This window comes from Anser cygnoides, chromosome 29, assembly GCF_040182565.1.
Source record: "Anser cygnoides isolate HZ-2024a breed goose chromosome 29, Taihu_goose_T2T_genome, whole genome shotgun sequence".
Taxonomy (NCBI): domain Eukaryota; kingdom Metazoa; phylum Chordata; class Aves; order Anseriformes; family Anatidae; genus Anser; species Anser cygnoides.
In genome coordinates, this window is record NC_089901.1 from 2,103,835 (window position 1) to 2,121,577 (window position 17,743).

Sequence of the window (17,743 nt, forward strand, 5' to 3'; positions counted from 1 at the left end):
AAAGTCCCCATGTCCCCACACACCCATGTCCAGATGTCCCCATGTCCCCGTGTCCCCATGTCCCCATGTCCCAGTGTCCCACGTCCCCACGTCCTATATCCCTGTGTCCAGATGTCCCATGTCCCCACATCCCAACATCCCCGTGTCCCCCTGTCCCCATATCGCCTTGTCCCATGTCCCCATGTCCCCATGTCCCAGTGTCCCAACGTCCCCATGTCCCACATCCCATGTCCCATGTCCCCAGTCCAGATGTCCCCATGTCCCAATGTCCCCAAGTCCCCATGTCCCAGTGTCCCATGTCCCCATGTCCCCACATCCCAACGTCCCTGTGTCCTTATGTCCCCATATCGCCCTGTCCAGATGTCCCCACATCCCCATATCCCATGTCCCCATATCGCCCTGTCCAGATGTCCCCACATCCCCATGTCCCCGTGTCCCCGTGTCCCCATGTCCCCGTGTCCCCGTGTCCCCATGTCCAGATGTCCCCAGATCCGTGTCCCCACACCCCAATGTCCCTGTGTCCCCATATCCCCATGTCCCCATGTCCTTATCTCCCCATGTGCCCCTGTCCCAATGTCCCCATGTCCCCACGTCCCCATGTCCCCACGTCCCCCTGTCCCCAAATCCCCCTGTCCCCGTACGCCCCCGTCCCGCCCCCAACATGGCCGCCCCCACTGGCGGCCGCCATCTTGCCCCCTCCCACGCCGCCATTTTGTCCCCGCCCCGCGCAGGCGCCGCCGCCATTTTGGGGTGGGCGGGCGGGTTCGGGGAGGGGGGGACGGTTACCGGAAGCGGAAGTCGCGGCCTCAGTTCCACTTCCGGCGGGGCGGCCGTGAGGGGAGAGCGGCGGCGACAAAGATGGTGAGGGGCGGGGGGCGGCGGCGGGCCCGGGGGGGGGGTCCTTTGGGTGCCCCCTCCCCTCCTTGGTGTCCCCTCACCCCCCCCCCCCCCCCCATGGGGCCCCTTTGGGTCCCAACGCATCGGGGGCCGCTCGGGTCCCCCCCTTTCTCCCCCCCCCCCCCCCCCCCCTCGGTGCCCCCCCCCTCCCGGGATCCCCTCCTGTCACCCCCCCCTTGTGCCCCCCCCATGAGGTCCCCTCGTGACTCCCCCCCCCCCCCCCCCAAAAATGGGGTCCCTTCGTGTCCTCTCCCGTCTTTGTGCCCCCCTCCCCCGGGTCCTTTCGTGTCCCCCCCCCCCTCGGAGCGGTCCCCTCGTGAGCCCCCCCCCCCCCGAAAGGGGTCCCTGTTCCCGTCTCTCCTCCCCTTTGTGCACCCCCCCCCATGGGGTCCCCATGTCCGTGCCCACCCCCCCCGGGGTCCCTTGTTGCCCCCCCCCCTTTTTTGTGCCCCCCCCTTTTTGTATCCCTGCTTTGTGCCCCCCTATGGGGTCCCTTCACGTCCCCCCCCCCCAAAAGGGTTCCCTTTGTGCCCCCACCCCGATGGGTTCCCCTCACGCCCCCCCAATGGGATCTTTCCGTGCCCCCCCCCTTTACATCCCCCGCTTCACATCCCCACAAACCGGGGTCCCCCTTTGTGCCCCCCCCTTTACAACCCCTCCCTTTGTGCCCCCCCCTTTGTGCCCCTCCTTGACCCCCCCTTTTTTGTCGCCCCCCCCCCAGGACAGCGAGTTCTCGGACGCGGAGGCGGGCCCGGGGGGGGAGGAGAACGCCCCCGTGTACTGCGTGTGCCGCAAGCCCGACATCAACTGCTTCATGATGTGAGGGGGGGGCACCGGGGGGGGGGGCACCGGGGGGGTGGGGGGCACTGGGGGGAGGGCTTTTTGGGGGGGGTATTGGGGTGGGTTGTTTTTTTTTGGGTGGGGGGGGGGGTACCGGGATGTGGGGTCCTTTGGGGGGGGGAGCATTGGGATATGGGGGTGGGGGGGGGCAAGGGGGTCGGGGGGGGCACTGGGGTGGGGGTTTTTTTGGGGGGACACCGGGACTGGGGGGGGGTCTTTGGGGGGGGTTGTCAGGTTTTGGGGTCTTTTAGGGGCACGGGGCCACAAGGTCCTTTGGGGGGGGGGCATGGGGGTGCGGGGCCCTTTGGGGGGGGGCACGGGGGCGCGGGGCCCTTTGGGGGGGGCACGGGGGCGTGGGGCCCTTTGGGGAGGGGGCACCCAGGTCCTGTAGGTTTGGGGTGGTGGCACCTGAATGCGGGGGTCCCCTTGGGGGCGACGGCACGGGGATACCGGGGTCCTTTTGGGTTTGGGGTGTCACCCCCCCCCCCCCGGGACCCCGCGTCCCCCCGTTTCGGGGTCAGGGGGCAGCCCCAGGACACGGCGCCCCCCTGGGGGTGTCCCCGCAGCGGCTGCGACAACTGCAACGAGTGGTTCCACGGCGACTGCATCAACATCACCGAGAAGATGGCCAAGGCCATCCGCGAGTGGTACTGCCTGCAGTGCCGCGGTGAGACGCCCCCCCCAACCCCCCCCCCGGGGGTCTGGGGACCCCGCTGACGTCCCCCCCCTGTCCCCAAAGAGAAGGACCCCGGCCTGGAGATCCGCTACCGGCACAAGAAGTCGCGGGAGAAGGAGCGGGAGCACGAGAGCGCCAAGGCGCAGGAGCTGGCGCTGGAGCAGGGCCGCGCCGCCAAGGTCCGGCCTCACCCCGCCCCCTTCCCCGGGTCCCCATCGTCACCCCCGGGTCCCCACAGCCCCCACGAAGGACCCCCCCCGGCTGTCCTTCCTGCCCCCAGACCCCCCCCCAATGTCCCCAGCCCCGTGTCCCTCCTGTCCCCAAATCGCTCAGTGCCTCCACGCCCACGCTGTCCCCTCGCTGTCCCCTGGATGTCCCCATATTGTCCCCTCGCTGTCCCCTCACTGTCCCTGCATTATTCTCTGGATGTCCCCTCACTGTCCCCACATTGTCCCCTGGATGTCCCCTCGCTGTCCCCACATTGTCCCCTCACTGTCCCCTCACTGTCCCCACGTTATCCCTTGCATGTCCCCTGGATGTCCCCTGATTATCCTCTGTCTGTCCCCTCACTGTCCCTGTTTTATCGCAGTTGCCGTCCCCTGGCTGTCCCTTCATTGTCCCCTCACTGTCCCCACATTGTCCCCGGGATGGCCCATTCCTGTCCCCGTTTTGTCCCCTCACTGTCCCCATATTATCCCCACATTGTCCCCTCACTGTCCCCACATTATCCCTTGGGTGTCCCCTGGATGTCCCCACGTTATCCTCTTGTCTGTCCCCTCACCGTCCCCATTTCAGCCCCCGGATGTCCCCTTGCTGTCCCCTCATTGTCCCCTGGATATCCTCTCACTGTCCCCTCGTTATCCCTTGGCTGTCCCCTCGCTGTCCCCGCGTTGTCCCCTGGATGTCCCCTCACTGTCCCTGCATTATCCCCTGGATGTCCCCACATTATCCCCTGGATGTCCCTTCACCGTCCCCATATTAAGTCCTGGGTGCCCCCTTATCGTCCCCTGGATGTCCCCTCCGTTTCCCCACATCATCCCCTCCCTGCACCCGTGCTGTCTCCTCGCTCTCCTCATATTGTCCCCTCCCTGTCCCCTCCCTGTCCCCCGCAGATCAAGCGCTCCGCCCGGATGTGCGGGGAGTGCGAGGCGTGCCGGCGCCCCGAGGACTGCGGGCAGTGCGACTTCTGCCGCGACATGAAGAAGTTCGGCGGCCCCAACAAGATCCGCCAGAAGTGCCGCCTGCGGCAGTGCCAGCTGCGCGCCCGCGTGAGTCCCCTGTCCCCTCCGTGTCACCCGTGTCCCCTCTGTGTCACCCGCGTCCCCTCCGTGTCGCCCCTGTGTCACGCGTCTGCGAGTGCCAGCGCTTCGCGGCGTGCCCCGCGTTGTCCTTGTGTGTGTAACGGGGTGGTGGCGTGTCCCCCCGTCTGTCCCCGTGTCATTATTTGGGTCCCCAACGTGTCCCCGTGTCCATATTTGTGTCCCTGTGTCTGTCCTGGCTGTCCCCATGTCTGTATTTGTGTCCCCAACGTGTCCCCTTGTCCATATTTGTGTCCCCGACGTGTCCCCATGTCTGTCTCGTCTGTCCCCGTGTCCATATTCGTGTCCCCAATGTGTCCCCATGTCAATATCTGTCCCCAACGTGTCCCCGTGTCTGTATTTATGTCCCCATGTCTGTCCTGTCTGTCTCTGTGTCCATATTTGTGTCCCCAGCGTGTCCCCATGTCCGTATTTGTGTCCCCAGCGTGTCCCCATGTCCGTATTTGTGTCCCCAGTGTGTCCCCGTGTCTGTCCTGGCTGTCCCCATGTCCATATTTGTGTCCCCAACATGTCCCCGTGTCTGTCTTGTCTGTCCCCGTGTCCATATCTGTGTCCCCAACGTGTCCCCGTGTCCGTATTTGTGTCCCCAACGTGTCCCTGTGTCCATATTTATGTCCCCACGTGTGTCCTGTCTGTCTCTGTGTCCGTATTTGTGTCCCCAACGTGTCCCCATGTCCGTATTTGTGTCCCCAGCGTGTCCCCATGTCTGTCCCGTCTGTCCCCTTGTCCGTATTCGTGTCCCCAACATGTCCCTGTGTCTATATTTACGCCCCAGTGTGTCCCCGTGTCTGTCCCCGTGTCCATATTTATGTCCCCAACGTGTCCCTGTATCCATATTTATGTCCCCAACGTGTCCCTGTATCCATATTTATGTCCCCAACGTGTCCCCCTGTCTGTCCTGTCCGTCCCCGTGTCCCCATGTCCATCCCCGTGTTCCCGATGCGTTCTGTGTGTCCTCCATCTGTCCCCGCCACGTGTCCCCGTGTCTCCTCTGTGTCACCCGTCCCGTGTCCCCGTGTCATCCCGTCCCTTTGTCACCCTGTCCCGTGTTGTCCCCGTGTCCCTGACGTGTCCCCACGCCCCCCCCTGCTGTCCCTGACGCGTCCTTTCCTCCCCCCAGGAATCCTACAAATACTTCCCGTCCTCGGTGAGTCACCCGTGGCCCTTCCCGGGGGGGCTGGGGGGTCCCGCTGGGGGGGGGCCGGGGTCCCCAAAACACCGGGGTGCCACTGGGGGGGTCCTGGGTCCTGTTAGGGGGGGTCCTGAGCGCCACGGGGGGGTCTTGGGGACCTTAGGGGGGGTCTTGGGGACATTAGGGGAATTCTTGCGGGATGTGGGGGGGGGTCTTAGGGATATTGGGGGGGGGTTGGGGATGTTAGGGGGTCTTGGGGACATTGGGGGGGGGTCTTGGGGACATTGGGGGGGTCCTGGGGATGTTAGGGGTGTTCTTGGGGACCTTGGGGGGGTCTTGGTGACCTTGGGGGGGGTTTCGGGGACATTGGGGGGGTCTTGGGAGGGGTCCTGGGCACCTTAGGGGGGTCTTGGGGCCCGCAGTGGGGGTCCTTTGCCCTACGGGGGGGCCCCGGGTCTGCTGTGGGTCCCTATAGGGGGTCCCCTGGGTGCTTGGGGAGGGGTCCTGGGTCCTCCCCCTGACCGCGGGGGTGGGGGTGGGGGAATTTGGGGGTCCCCGGGTCGGGGGTGTCGCCGCCCCCCCCCGGCGGGTGGGTGCTGACCCCCCCCCAGCTGGTGCGGGGGCGCGAGGGGGAGCTGGAGCTGCTGAAGGAGCAGCTGGGGGCGGCGGGGCCCCCCGAGAGCCTCTCGGACGAGGAGCTGCCGCTCGACCCCCGGCTCTACCAGGAGCTCTGCGCCGGCGCCTTCGACGAGCACGGGCTGGTGCGTAGCCCCCCCCTCCGCCCCGAACCCACCCGAAAACGCGGGAAACGGCCCCAAATTCTGGGCCGGGGGGGGGATAAATACGGCCACAAACGGCCCAAAGTGGCTCAAACTCTGGGCTGGGGGTGACAAATCCTGCAGGAATCGCCCCAGAGTGCCCCAAATTCTGGGCTGGGGGTGACAAATCCCACCAGAACGTCTCCAAAGCGCTCCGAATTCTGGTTTGGGGATGACAAATTCATCCAAAATTGACCCAAAGGGCCCCGAATTCTGGCCTGGGGACGACAAATTCATCCAAAATTGACCCAAAGGGCCCCGAATTCTGGCCTGGGGACGACAAATTCATCCAAAATTGACCCAAAGGGCCCCGAATTCTGGCCTGGGGACGACAAATTCATCCAAAATTGACCCAAAGGGCCCCGAATTCTGGTCTGGGGACGACAAATTCATCCAAAATTGACCCAAAGGGCCCCGAATTCTGGCCTGGGGACGACAAATTCATCCAAAATTGACCCAAAGGGCCCCGAATTCTGGTCTGGGGACGACAAATTCATCCAAAATTGACCCAAAGGGCCCCGAATTCTGGCCTGGGGACGACAAATTCATCCAAAATTGACCCAAAGGGCCCCGAATTCTGGGCCAGAGGTGATAAATAAGGCCAGAACTGCCCCAAAGTGGCCCGAATTCTGGTCCAGAGACACTGAATCCTAAAAGCTTGAACCCAGAGTGCCCCAAATTCTGGTCTGGGAACGACAAATTTGTCCAGAATTGACCAAATGTGCCCCAAATTCTGCTCTGGGAATGCCAAATCCCAACAGAATTGTCCCAAAGTGCCCCAAATTGTGGTACAGGGATGACAAATCCTGACAGTATCAACCCAAAGTGCCCCGAATTCTGCTCTGGGGACGACAAATCCTGCCAGAATCAACCCAAATTGCCCCAAATTTGGGTCCGGGGATGACAAATCTCACCAGAATTGCCCCCAAATGCCTCAAATTGTGCTCCAGGAACCCCAGTTCCCTTGGAATTCCCCCCAAATGCTCTAATTCCGCTGCAGGGCCCCTAAATTCTTCCGAAATTACCTGGAAATGCACCAAGATCTGTCCTAAAGACCCCAAATCCCACAAAAATTATCCCAAAGTGCCCCAAATTCTGTTCCGGGGACCCCAAATCCCACGGGAATTGCCCTAAAATGGCCTAAAATCTGGTTCGGGGACCCCAAATCACCTGGAATCACCCCAATTTTCCCAAATTAGCGCGTCGGGGCGTGTTTTTAAGGTGTTGAATCGCGTTAATGCACCTTTGGTCCCTTAAGTTATGTTTTGAGTGAGTTTAGGGTTTTTTTTAAGCGTATTTAGGCCGCTTTTACGCTTGTTTGCATGCTTTGTTTGCATTTTTGTGGTTTTGTTGCGTTTTTTCACTTTTTTATGTTTTTGGAACTCTTTTTTTTTTGCCTTTTTTTAGTTTTCTGGCACTTCTTTTCCCTTGTTTTGCACATTTTTGGCACTTTGCATTTTTGCACAGTTTGGGCACCTGTGTCCACGTTTTTGCAAGTTTTTGGTGCCTTTTCCCCCATTTTTAGCATCTTTTTTTGCCTTTTTTCATGTTTTTGGTCCTTTTTTGCACTACTTGGACACTGTATTTCTGTCTTTTGGCACGTTTTTGGGCACATTTTTTCAATTTTTGGGATGCCCAATTTTTTGTGTGCTTTTGATGCCTTTTTTCACTTTTTTGCGTGGTTTCAGTTCCTTTTTTCTCCCCTTTTGAACACTTTTGGTGCCTTTTTCCTCTCACTTTCACATTTTTGGTGCTTTTTTTCTCCCGTTTTCTCCTTTTTGGTGCCTTTTTTCTCCCGTTTGCTCCTTTTTGGTGCCTTTTTTCTCCCATTTGCGCATTTTTGGTGCTTTTTTCCTCCCGTTTGCATGCTTCGGGCACATTTTCGCGTGGTTTCGGTTTCTTTATTCACCATTTTGAGTGTCTCTAGCACCTCTTTTACCATTTTCTGTGTTTTTGGGGTGTTTTTGGGGGGCTGACGCGTGCCGTGTCCCCGCAGCCGTGGCTCAGTGACCCCGAGGACGCCCCCTTCCTCGACCCCGTCCTGCGCAAGCGCGCCGTCAAGGTCAAGCACGTCAAGCGGCGGGAGAAGAAGTCGGACAAGAAGGTGCGGGGCACTGGGAGGCACTGGGAGCCACTGGGAACCACTGGGAGCATCGGGGAGGGTGCTGGGGGGCACTGGGAAGGTGCTGGGAGCCTCTGGGAGCATCAGGGAGGGCACTGGGTGGCGCTGGGAGCCACTGGGAACTACTGGGAGCATCAGGGAGGGCACTGGGAGCCACTGGGAGGCCCTTGGTGTTACTGAAAGGGCTCCTGGGGCTTACTGGGAGCCACTGGGAGGCCCTGGGGGTTACCGGGATGTCCTGAGGGTTACTGGGGAGGTTGCTGGGAGGCCCTGGGGGATACTGGGAGCTACGGGAAGGCCCTGAGGGTTACTGGGAGGGCACCTGGGGGTTACTGGGAGCTACTGGGAGAGCACCTGGGGGTTACTGGCAGCTACTGGGAGCCCTCGGTGTTACTGGGAAGGCTCCTGGAATGTCTTGAGGGTTACTGGGAGCTACTGGGAGGGCACCTGGGGCTTTTTGGGAGGCCCTGGAGGTTACTAGGAGGGCACCTGGGGGTTACTGGGAGGGCACCTGGGAGCCAATGGGAGGCCCTGGGGTTACTGGGAGGGCACCTGGGAGCCAATGGGAGGGCACCTGGGGGTTACTGGGAGGGCACCTGGGGGTTACTGGGAGGGCACCTGGGGGTTACTGGGAGGGCACCTGGGAGCCAATGGGAGGCCCTGGGGATTACTGGGAGGGCACCTGGGAGCCAATGGGAGGCCCTGGGGGTTACTGGGAGCCAATGGGAGGCCCTGGGGGTTACTGGGAGCCAATGGGAGGCCCTGGGGGTTACTGGGAGGGCACCTGGGAGCCAATGGGAGGCCCTGGGGGTTACTGGGAGCCACTGGGAGCACCGGTGGCCCCGCTGGTGACTGGCGCGGCGGCAGAAGGAGGAGCGCTACAAGCGGCACCGGCAGAAGCCGCGGCACCGGGAGCGCAGCCGGCACCCCGAGCGCCCGGACGCCCGCGACCCCGCCGGGCTGGGGCAGTGCCTGGGCCCCGGCTGCACCCGCCCCGCGCGGCCGCCCTCCAAGTACTGCAGCGAGGCCTGCGGCGTCAAGCTGGCCGCCAAGTGAGTACCGGCCAGTACAGACCAGTATAAACCAGTACGGACCAGTATAGGCCAGTACGGGGCGTCGCCAAGCGGCGTAAGGTGCCGTAGGTCTTTGTGGTGCCTGGGTTGCGCAAGCACTGCAGCGAGGCCTGTGGTGTCAAGCTGGCTGCCGAGTGAGTGCTGACCAGTACAGACCAGTATAGACCAGTACGGGGTGTCACGGGGATGCTGAGCACCAGTACGGAGCCTGTGCCCCCTCGGGATCCCAGCCGGACCCACAAGACCCCCCCGCAGCGGATCCCGCGCTGGATCCCCGAGCGGATCCCGAGCAGACCCCAGGGGTCGGGGGTGGCGCGGGGCGACACGGGGGGACAGGGACCCCGCGGGGTGCCCCCCGACCCTGTTACCCCCCCCGGATCCCAACTGGATCCACAAGATCCCCCCGCAGCGGATCCCCTACTGGATCCCCATGGTGGATCCCAACCAGATCTCAGCTCCCTGGGGTGACACAAGGTGACGGGGATCCCCTTGGGGTGCCCCCCTGACCCCATTACCCCCCTGGATCCCAGCTGGATCTACGAGATCCCACCGCAGTGGATCCCACAGTGGATCCCCATGGTGGATCCCAATCAGAACAGATTCCTGGGGTGATACAAGGTGATGGGGAACCCCTCAGGGTGCACCCCTGACCCCATTGCCCCCCTAGATCCCAGCCGGATCTGAGATCCTGCCACAGCGGATCCCCTGCTGGAACCCCATGGCGGATCCCAACCAGATCTCAGCTCCCTGGGGTCCTGGGGTGACACAAGGTGACGGGGATCCCCTTGGGGTGCCCCCCGACCCTGTTACCCCCCTCGATCCCAACTGGATCTACGAGATCCTGCCCCAGCAGATCCCCTGCTGGATCCCCGTGGTGGATCCCAACCAGATCTCAGCTTCCTGGGGTCCTGGGGCGATACGAGGGTGACGGGGATCCCCTCGGGGTGCCCCCCTGACCCTGATACCCCCCTGGATCCCAACTGGATCCACAAGATCCCACTGCAGCAGATCCCCTACTGGATCCCCATGGTGGATCCCAACCAGATCTCAGCTCCCTGGGGCATTTTGAGGTGTTTGTAGACCCCTGGGGCGATACGAGGGTGACGGGGATCCCCTCGGGGTGCCCCCGCTGACCCCGTTCCCCCCCTGGATCCCAGCCGGATCTACGAGATCCTGCCACAGTGGATCCCCTACTGGATCCCCATGGTAGATCCCTACCAGATCTCAGCTCCCTGGGGTCCTGGGGCGGTACGAGGTGATGGGGGACCCCTGGGGCGATTCGAGGGTGACGGGGATCCCCTCAGGGTGCCCCCGCTGATCCCGTTCCCCCCCCCGGATCCCAGCTGGATCTACAAGATCCCACCACAGAGGATCCCCTACTGGATCCCCATGGCGGATCCCAACCAGATCTCATCTCCCTGGGGTCCTGGGGCGGTACGAGGTGATGGGGGACCCCTGGGGCGATACGAGGGTGACGGGGATCCCCTCAGGGTGCCCCCGCTGACCCCATTCCCCCCCCGGATCCCAGCCGGATCTACGAGATCCTGCCGCAGCGGATCCTGTACTGGATCCCCATGGTAGATCCCTACCAGATCTCAGCTCCCTGGGGTGCTAGGGCGGTACAAGGTGATGGGGGACCCCTGGGGCGATACGAGGGTGACGGGGATCCCCTCGGGGTGCCCCCCCGACCCCTTTCCCTCCCGCCCGGATCCCAGCCGGATCTACGAGATCCTGCCGCAGCGGATCCAGCAGTGGCAGCAGAGCCCCTGCGTGGCGGAGGAGCACGGCAAGCGGCTGCTGGAGCGCATCCGGCGCGAGCAGCACCAGGCGCGCCTGCGCCTGCAGGAGATGGAGCGCCGCTTCCACGAGCTCGAGGGGCTCATCGCCCGCGCCAAGGGGCACCCGCCCCGCGAGGACGAGGAGGTGGGTGCTCCCCCTCCCCCCCCCCAGCACCCACGGGTGCTCCCCGCCCCCCTCCCGGCATCCACGGGTGTGTGCGTGTCGCGTCCCCCCCCCCAGACCAACGACGGGGACAGCGAGGACACCGACCTGCAGATCTTCTGCGTGTCCTGCGGGCACCCCATCAACCCCAAGGTGGCCCTGCGGCACATGGAGCGCTGCTACGCCAAGGTAACGGCACCCGCGGGTGCCCCGGGGCCGCGCGTGGGGTGCTGGAGGTGTTGCGGGGGGCCTTTGGGTGCTGCAGGGGCCGTATGGACCTTGATGTTGGGCTCTATAGGTGTTATAGGGTGCCTTTGGGTGCTGCAGGGGCCGTATGGACCTTGATGTTGGGTTCTGTAGGTGTTATGGGTTCCCTTGGGTGCTATAGGGGCCATATGGACCTTGATGTTGGGCTGTATAGGTGTTATAGGGTCCCTTTGAGTGCTGCAGGGGCCATATGGACCTTGTCGTTGGGTTCTATAGGTGTTATAGGGTGCCTTTGGGTGCTGTATTGGCCATATGGACATTAATGTTGGGTGCTATAGGCGTTATGGGGTGCCTTTGGGTGCTGTAGGGGCCATACGGACCTTGTCGTTGGGTTCTATAGGTGATATGGGGTGCCTTTGGGTGCTATAGGTGCTATATGGACCTTGATGTTGGGCTCTATAGGTGTTGTAGGGTTCCTTTGGGTACTGCAGGGGCCATATGGACCTTGCTGTTGGGTTCTGTAGGTGTTACGGGGTTCCCTTGGGTGCTATAGGTGCCATATGGACCTTGATGTTGGGTGCTATAGGTGTTACAGGGTGCCTTTGGGTGCTGTAGGGGGCATATGGACCTTGTCCTTGGGTGCTGTAGGGGCCATATGGACCTTGTTGTTGGGTTCTATAGGTGTTACAGGGTGCCTTTGGGTGCTGTAGGGGCCATATGGACCTTGTCATTGGGTACTATAGGTGTTACGGGGTTCCTTTGGGTGCTATAGGGGCTATATGGACCTTGTCATTGGGTTCTATAGATGTTATAGGGTCCCTTTGGGTGCTATAGGGGGCATATGGACCATGTCATTGGGTTCTATAGGTGACATAGGGTCCCTTTGGGTGCTATAGGGGGCATATGGACCATGTCATTGGGTTCTATAGATGTTATAGGGTCCCTTTGGGTGCTATAGGGGGCATATGGACCATGTCATTGGGTTCTATAGGTGACATAGGGTCCCTTTGGGTGCTATAGGGGGCATATGGACCTTGTCATTGGGTGCTATAGGTGATATAGTGTTCCTTTGGATGCTGTATTGGCCATATAGACGTTAACGTTGGGTGCTATAGGCGTTATGGGGTGCCTTTGGGTGCTATACGGGCCATATGGACCTTGCTGTTGGGCTCTATAGATGTTACAGGGTCTCCTTGGGTGCTGTAGGTGCCATATGGACCTTGCTGTTGGGTTCTGTAGGTGTTATAGGGTCCCTTTGGGTGCTATACGGGCCATATAGACATTGTCGTTGGGTTCTCTCGGGGTTACTGGGCCCCTTGGGTGCTATAGGGGCTATAGGGCCTTTTATGCCTGCCATAGGCGCCCTGCCATCCCCACAGGCCCCCCGCCGGGTGCTATAGGGGGCTGTAGGTTCTATACGGTCCCCCCCCCCGGTGTCTTCAGGATCCCCTCTGGTGTCTATAGGGTTCTCCCCCATGGGGCTATAGGGTTACTAACCCCCCCGGGGCTATAGGATCCCCCCCCGGGGCTATAGGGGCTCCCTCAGGGGCTATAGGATCCCCCCCAGGGCTATAGGACCCCCCCCGGGGGCTATAGGGGCCGTAGCCCCCCGGCACCTATAGCCCCCTGTCGCGGCAGTACGAGAGCCAGACGTCCTTCGGGTCCATGTACCCCACCCGCATCGAGGGGTGAGTGGCCCCCCCACCCCCCCACCCTTGGGTGTCACCCCCTCCCCCGGTGTCCCATGGGTGCCCCCTCCCCCCCCCCCGGGTGTCAGCCCCCCGGTATCCCATGGGTGTCCCCGGGGTGTCCCCCACCCCATCACCTGGGTGCCACCCCCCCCCCCCCCCAAGCTGTGTCCCCTGGGCGCCCCCCCATGTCCCTGGGGTGTCCCATGGGTGCCCCTTCCACGTCCCCTGGGTGTCCCCTGGGTGTCACTGCCCCCCCCATGTCCCCAGGGTGCCCTCAGTGTCCCCAGGGTGTCATGTCCCCCCCCTATGTCCCTGGGGTGTCCCCTGGGTGCCCCCCCCGCGTCCCCTGGGTGCCCTCAGTGTCCCCAGGGTGTCGTGTCCCCCTCTGTGTCCCCTGGGTGTCACTGCCTCCCCCACCCCTGGGTGCCCCCCCATGTCCCCCGGGTGCCCCCCACCCCTGGGTGCCCCCCCGACGCGCCCGCTGTCCCCAGGGCCACCCGGCTGTTCTGCGACGTCTACAACCCCCAGAGCAAAACCTACTGCAAGCGCCTGCAGGTGCTGTGCCCCGAGCACTCGCGGGACCCCAAGGTGAGGCACCCATGGGTGCTGGGGGACACCCCAGGGTGCTGGGGGGTGTCCCTGGGGTGCTGGCGGGTGGCTGTGGGGTGCTGGGGGTGCGCTCGGGGGGGTTGGGGGGTGCAGGAATCGTGCTGTGGGTGCTGGGGGGTGGGTGTGTGAGGCTAGGGGTGCACCCATGGGTGCTACAGGGTGCCTGAACCATGTCGTGAGGCTCATCTAGAGGTGTAGGTGCACCCATGGGTGCTATAGGGTGCCCAAACCATGCTGTGATTGCACCCATGGGTGCTACAGGGTGCCCAAATGGTGCTGTGGGGCACACCTAGAGGTGTAGGTGCACCCATGGGTGCTATAGGGTGCATGGATCACGCTGTGGGTGCACCCATGGGTGCCATAGGGTGCCCAAACCATGCTGTGGGTGCAACCATGGGTGCTATAGGGTGCATGGATCATGCTGTGGGGTGCATCCATGGGTGCCATAGGGTCCCCAAAGCACGCTGTGGGGCACACCTAGAGGTGCGGGCGCACCCATGGGTGCCATAGGGTGCCTGAACCACGCTGTGGGGCACACCTAGAGGTGCAGGTGCACCCATGGGTGCCATAGGGTCCCCAAAGCATGCTGCGGGGCACACCTAGAGGTGCGGGCGCACCAATGGGCGCCACAGGGTCCCCAAACTACGCTGTGAGCACACCTATGGGTGCCATAGGGTCCCCAAAGCGTGCTGCGGGGCACACCTAGAGGTGCGGGTGCACCCATGGGTGCCCTAGGGTGCCCGAACCATGCTGTGGGGTGCACCCATGGGTGCCATAGGGTCCCCAAAGCGCGCTGCGGGGCACACCTAGAGGCACGGGCACACCCACGGGCGCCACAGGGCGCCCGAAGCACCCCGTGGGCCCCCGGGACCGCCACGGGGCGCCCCCCCAGCCCCGCCCGGTGACGCGGTGGGGGCACCCGTGGGCGCAGGTGCCGGCGGACGAGGTGTGCGGGTGCCCGCTGGTGCGCGACGTCTTCGAGCTGACGGGCGACTTCTGCCGCGTGCCCAAGCGCAAGTGCAACCGCCACTACTGCTGGGAGAAGCTGCGCCGCGCCGAGGTCGACCTGGAGCGCGTCCGCGTGGTGGGTGCCGCGCCCACGGGTGCCCCCCGAGTCCCACGGGTGGTCCTGGGGGTGCTACAGGTGGTCCTGGGGGTCCCATGGGTGGTCCTGGGGGTCCCATGGGTGGGTCCTGGGGTCCCGAGGGTGGTCCTGGGGTCCCGAGGGTGGTCCTTGGGTTGCTACAGGTGGCCCTGGGGGTCCCATGGGTGGTCCTGGGGGTGCTAAGGGTGGTCCTCGGGGTCCCATGGGTGGTCCTTGGGTTGCTACAGGTGGTCCTGGGGTTTCCATGGGTGGTCCTGGGGGTCCCACAGGAGGTCCTGGGGGTCCCAAGGGTGGTCCTGGGGGTGCTGAGGGTGGTCCTGGGGGTGCTGAGGGTGGTCCTGGGGTGCTGAGGGTGGTCCTGGGGGTCCTAAGGGTGGTCCTGGGGGTCCCAAGGGTGGTCCTGGGGACCCAAGGGTGTTCTTCGGGGTCCCGCGAGTGGTCCTGAGGGTCCCAAGGGTGGCCACTGGGGGTCCCACGGGAGGCCCTTGGGGTCCCGTGGGTGGTCCTTGGGGTGTTACGGGTGGTCCTGGGGTCCCAAGGGTGGTCCTTGGGCTGCTACAGGTGGTCCTGGGGGTCCCAAGGGTGGTCCTGGGGGTGCTAAGGGTGTTCCTCGGGGTCCCCCGGGTGATCCAGGGGTCCCCCGGGTGGTCCTGGGGGTCCCATGGGTGGCCCTGAGCCTCCCGTGGGAGGCCCTCGGGGTGCCATGGGTGGTCCTGGGGGTCCCAAGGGTGGTCCCGAGGGTCCCAAGGGTGGTCCGGGGGTCCCATGGGTGGTCCTCGTCATGCTATGGGAGGTCTTTGGGGTCCCATGGGTGGCCCTGGGGGCCTTACAGGTGGCCCTAAGGGTGCCCCCCCCAGTGGTACAAGCCGGGTGCCCCCCCCATTAACGCCCCCCCCCAATTAATTCTGCCCCCCCCCCCCATTAATTCTGCCCCCCCCCCGTGGTACAAGCCGGGTGCCCCCCCATTAACGCCCCCCCCCCCATTAACGCCCCCCCCCATTAACGCCCCCCCCATTAATTCTGCCCCCCCCCAGTGGTACAAGCTGGACGAGCTGTTCGAGCAGGAGCGCAACGTGCGCGCGGCCATGACGAACCGCGCGGGGCTGCTGGCGCTGATGCTGCACCAGACCATCCAGCACGACCCCCTCACCACCGACCTGCGCTCCGAGCGATGAGGGGCCCCCCCGGGGCCCCCCCCCGGCGCGACGGGACCCCCCCCCCGGGGCGATGGGGCCCCCCCCGGGGCGACGGGACCCCCGCCCACACCGGGACCCCCCCAGGACACCGGGATCTCCGCACCAGACCATCCAGCACCACCCCCTCCCCACCGACCTGCGCTCCGGGCGATGAGGGGCCCCCCCGGGCCCCCCCCGGGGCAACGGGACCCCCCCCCCCCCCCGGACAACGGGACCCCCCCCCGGGGCAACGGGACCCCCCCCGGGGCGATGGGGCCCCCCCCGGGGCAACGGGACCCCCACCCACACCGGGACCCCCCCCAGGACACCGGGATCTCCAGCACCACCCCCTCAGCACCCAGCTGGGCTCCGAGCGATGAGGGACCCCCCCGGGCCCCCCCCCAGGCAACGGGACCCCCCCTGGGGAGATGGGGACCCCCCCGGGATGAGGGGACCCCCCCAGGACAACGGGACCCCCACCCCCACCGGGACCCCCCCCCCCCCCCAGGACACCGGGATCTCCAGCACCCAGCTGGGCTCCGAGCGCTGGGACCCCCCCCACCGGGACCCCCCCCCTGCACCCGGAACCCGCGGGGAGGCCCCCAAGGGAACCCCAGGACCCCCCCCCCTCCAGACAGGGCCCCCCCGGGACACCATGGGGCCCCCCCACAACGGGACCCCCCCCCCGGAACCTTCTTGGGACCCTCCTGGAACCCCCCCGGGGTTCTCCGGGACCCCCCCCCCGGGAATCTGGGACCCCCCCCGGGAATCTGGGACCCCCCCCCCAGACACCAGCAGGACCCCCCCAGAGTGGGATCCCCCCCCCCCCCCCCCCCCCCCTGTTGTTCTCTGTGTGTCCCCCCCCCCCCCGAATAAAGTGGGGGAGACCCCAAGTGGCTGCGGGCTGTGTGCGGGGGGGGGGGCATGGGGGGGCTGTGGGGGGGTCTGGGGGTCCTATGGGGGGGGGGGGGCTATGGGGGGGTCTTGGGGTCCTACGGGGTTGGGGGGGGCTATGGGGGGGGTCTTGGGGTCCTATGGGGATGGGGGGAGGGGTCATTGGGGGGCTATGGGGGGGTCTTGGGGTCCTATGGGGTGGGGGGGGGGCTATGGGGGGGGGGGGGGGTCTTGGGGTCCTAGGGGATTGGGGGGGCCATGGGGGGGTCTTGGGGTCCTATGGGGGTGGGGGGGGCCATGGGGGGGCTATGCGGGGGTCTTGGGGTCCTGCAGGGTTGGGGGGGGCTATGGGGGGCTATGGGGGGGGGTCTTGGGGTCCTAGGGGATTGGGGGGGTTGGGGGGGGGCTATGGGGGGGGGGTCTTGGGGTCCTAGGGGATTGGGGGGTTATGGGGGGGGGTCTTGGGGTCCTATGGGATCCTATGGGGTTGGGGGGGGCTATGGGGGGGGGTCTTGGGGTCCTATGGGGTCCTATGGGGGGGGGGGGCTATGGGGGGGGGTCTTGGGGTCCTATGGGGTCCTATGGGGGTGGGGGGGGACTATGGGGGGGGGTCTTGGGGTCCTATGGGGTCCTATGGGGGTGGGGGGGGCCATGGGGGGGGTCTTGGGGTCCTAGGGGATTGGGGGGGCCATGGGGGGGGTCTTGGGGTCCTATGGGGGTGGGGGGGGCCATGGGGGGGTCTTGGGGTCCTAGGGGATTGGGGGGGTTGTCGGGGGGGCTATGGGGGGGGGCCTTGGGGTCCTATGGGGTTGGGGGGGGGGCATGGGGGAGGGTTATGGGGCTTATGGGGGGGTCTTGGGGTCCTAGGGGGTCGGGGGGTTATTGGGGGGGCTATGGGGAGGTATTGGGGTCTTATGGGGATTGGGGATGTTTTGGGGGGGGTCATGAGGGGCCCATGGGGGTGGGGGATGTGTGGGGGTCCTGGGGGGGGGTCTTACGGGGATGGGGGGGTTATGGGAGGTATGGGGGGGCTACGGGGTGGTCTTATGGGGATGAGGGGTTTATGGGGGGGTTATGGGGGTCCTATGGGGGGGTTGTGGGGGGGCTTTGGGGGGGTATTGGGGTTCTATGGGGGTGGGGGGAGTTGGGGGGGGGGGGTTACAAGGGGGGGTCATGGGGGCCCTATGGGGGCGGGGGTCTGGGGGCGTCCTGGGGGGGTTATGGGGGGATTTTGGGGGGGGGGG

General features: G+C 64.7%; 1 protein-coding gene across 6 annotated transcripts; it reads left to right on the top strand.

Annotated features, from left to right (window-relative positions):
* Nucleotides 1–832: 832 nt before the first annotated feature.
* On the top strand, nucleotides 833–16,085 carry CXXC1 (CXXC finger protein 1). Of its 6 annotated transcripts, none has more exons than XM_066984788.1 (15): nucleotides 833–861; nucleotides 1,619–1,716; nucleotides 2,304–2,404; nucleotides 2,477–2,592; nucleotides 3,526–3,681; nucleotides 4,853–4,879; nucleotides 5,476–5,625; nucleotides 7,679–7,786; nucleotides 8,675–8,856; nucleotides 10,593–10,800; nucleotides 10,897–11,007; nucleotides 12,648–12,713; nucleotides 13,208–13,304; nucleotides 14,257–14,409; nucleotides 15,465–16,085. In XM_066984788.1, the coding sequence occupies exons 1-15, from the start codon at nucleotides 859–861 to the stop codon at nucleotides 15,983–15,985; spliced, it is 2,097 nt and encodes a 698-aa protein (XP_066840889.1). In that variant the 5' UTR covers nucleotides 833–858; the 3' UTR covers nucleotides 15,986–16,085. The 6 variants fall into 6 exon arrangements, with proteins under 6 accessions (XP_066840889.1, XP_066840888.1, XP_066840890.1 ...); XM_066984787.1 differs by having other exon boundaries at nucleotides 8,672–8,856; nucleotides 15,465–16,084; XM_066984789.1 differs by having other exon boundaries at nucleotides 5,590–5,625; nucleotides 8,672–8,856; nucleotides 15,465–16,083.
* The last annotated feature ends 1,658 nt before the right edge of the window (nucleotides 16,086–17,743 follow it).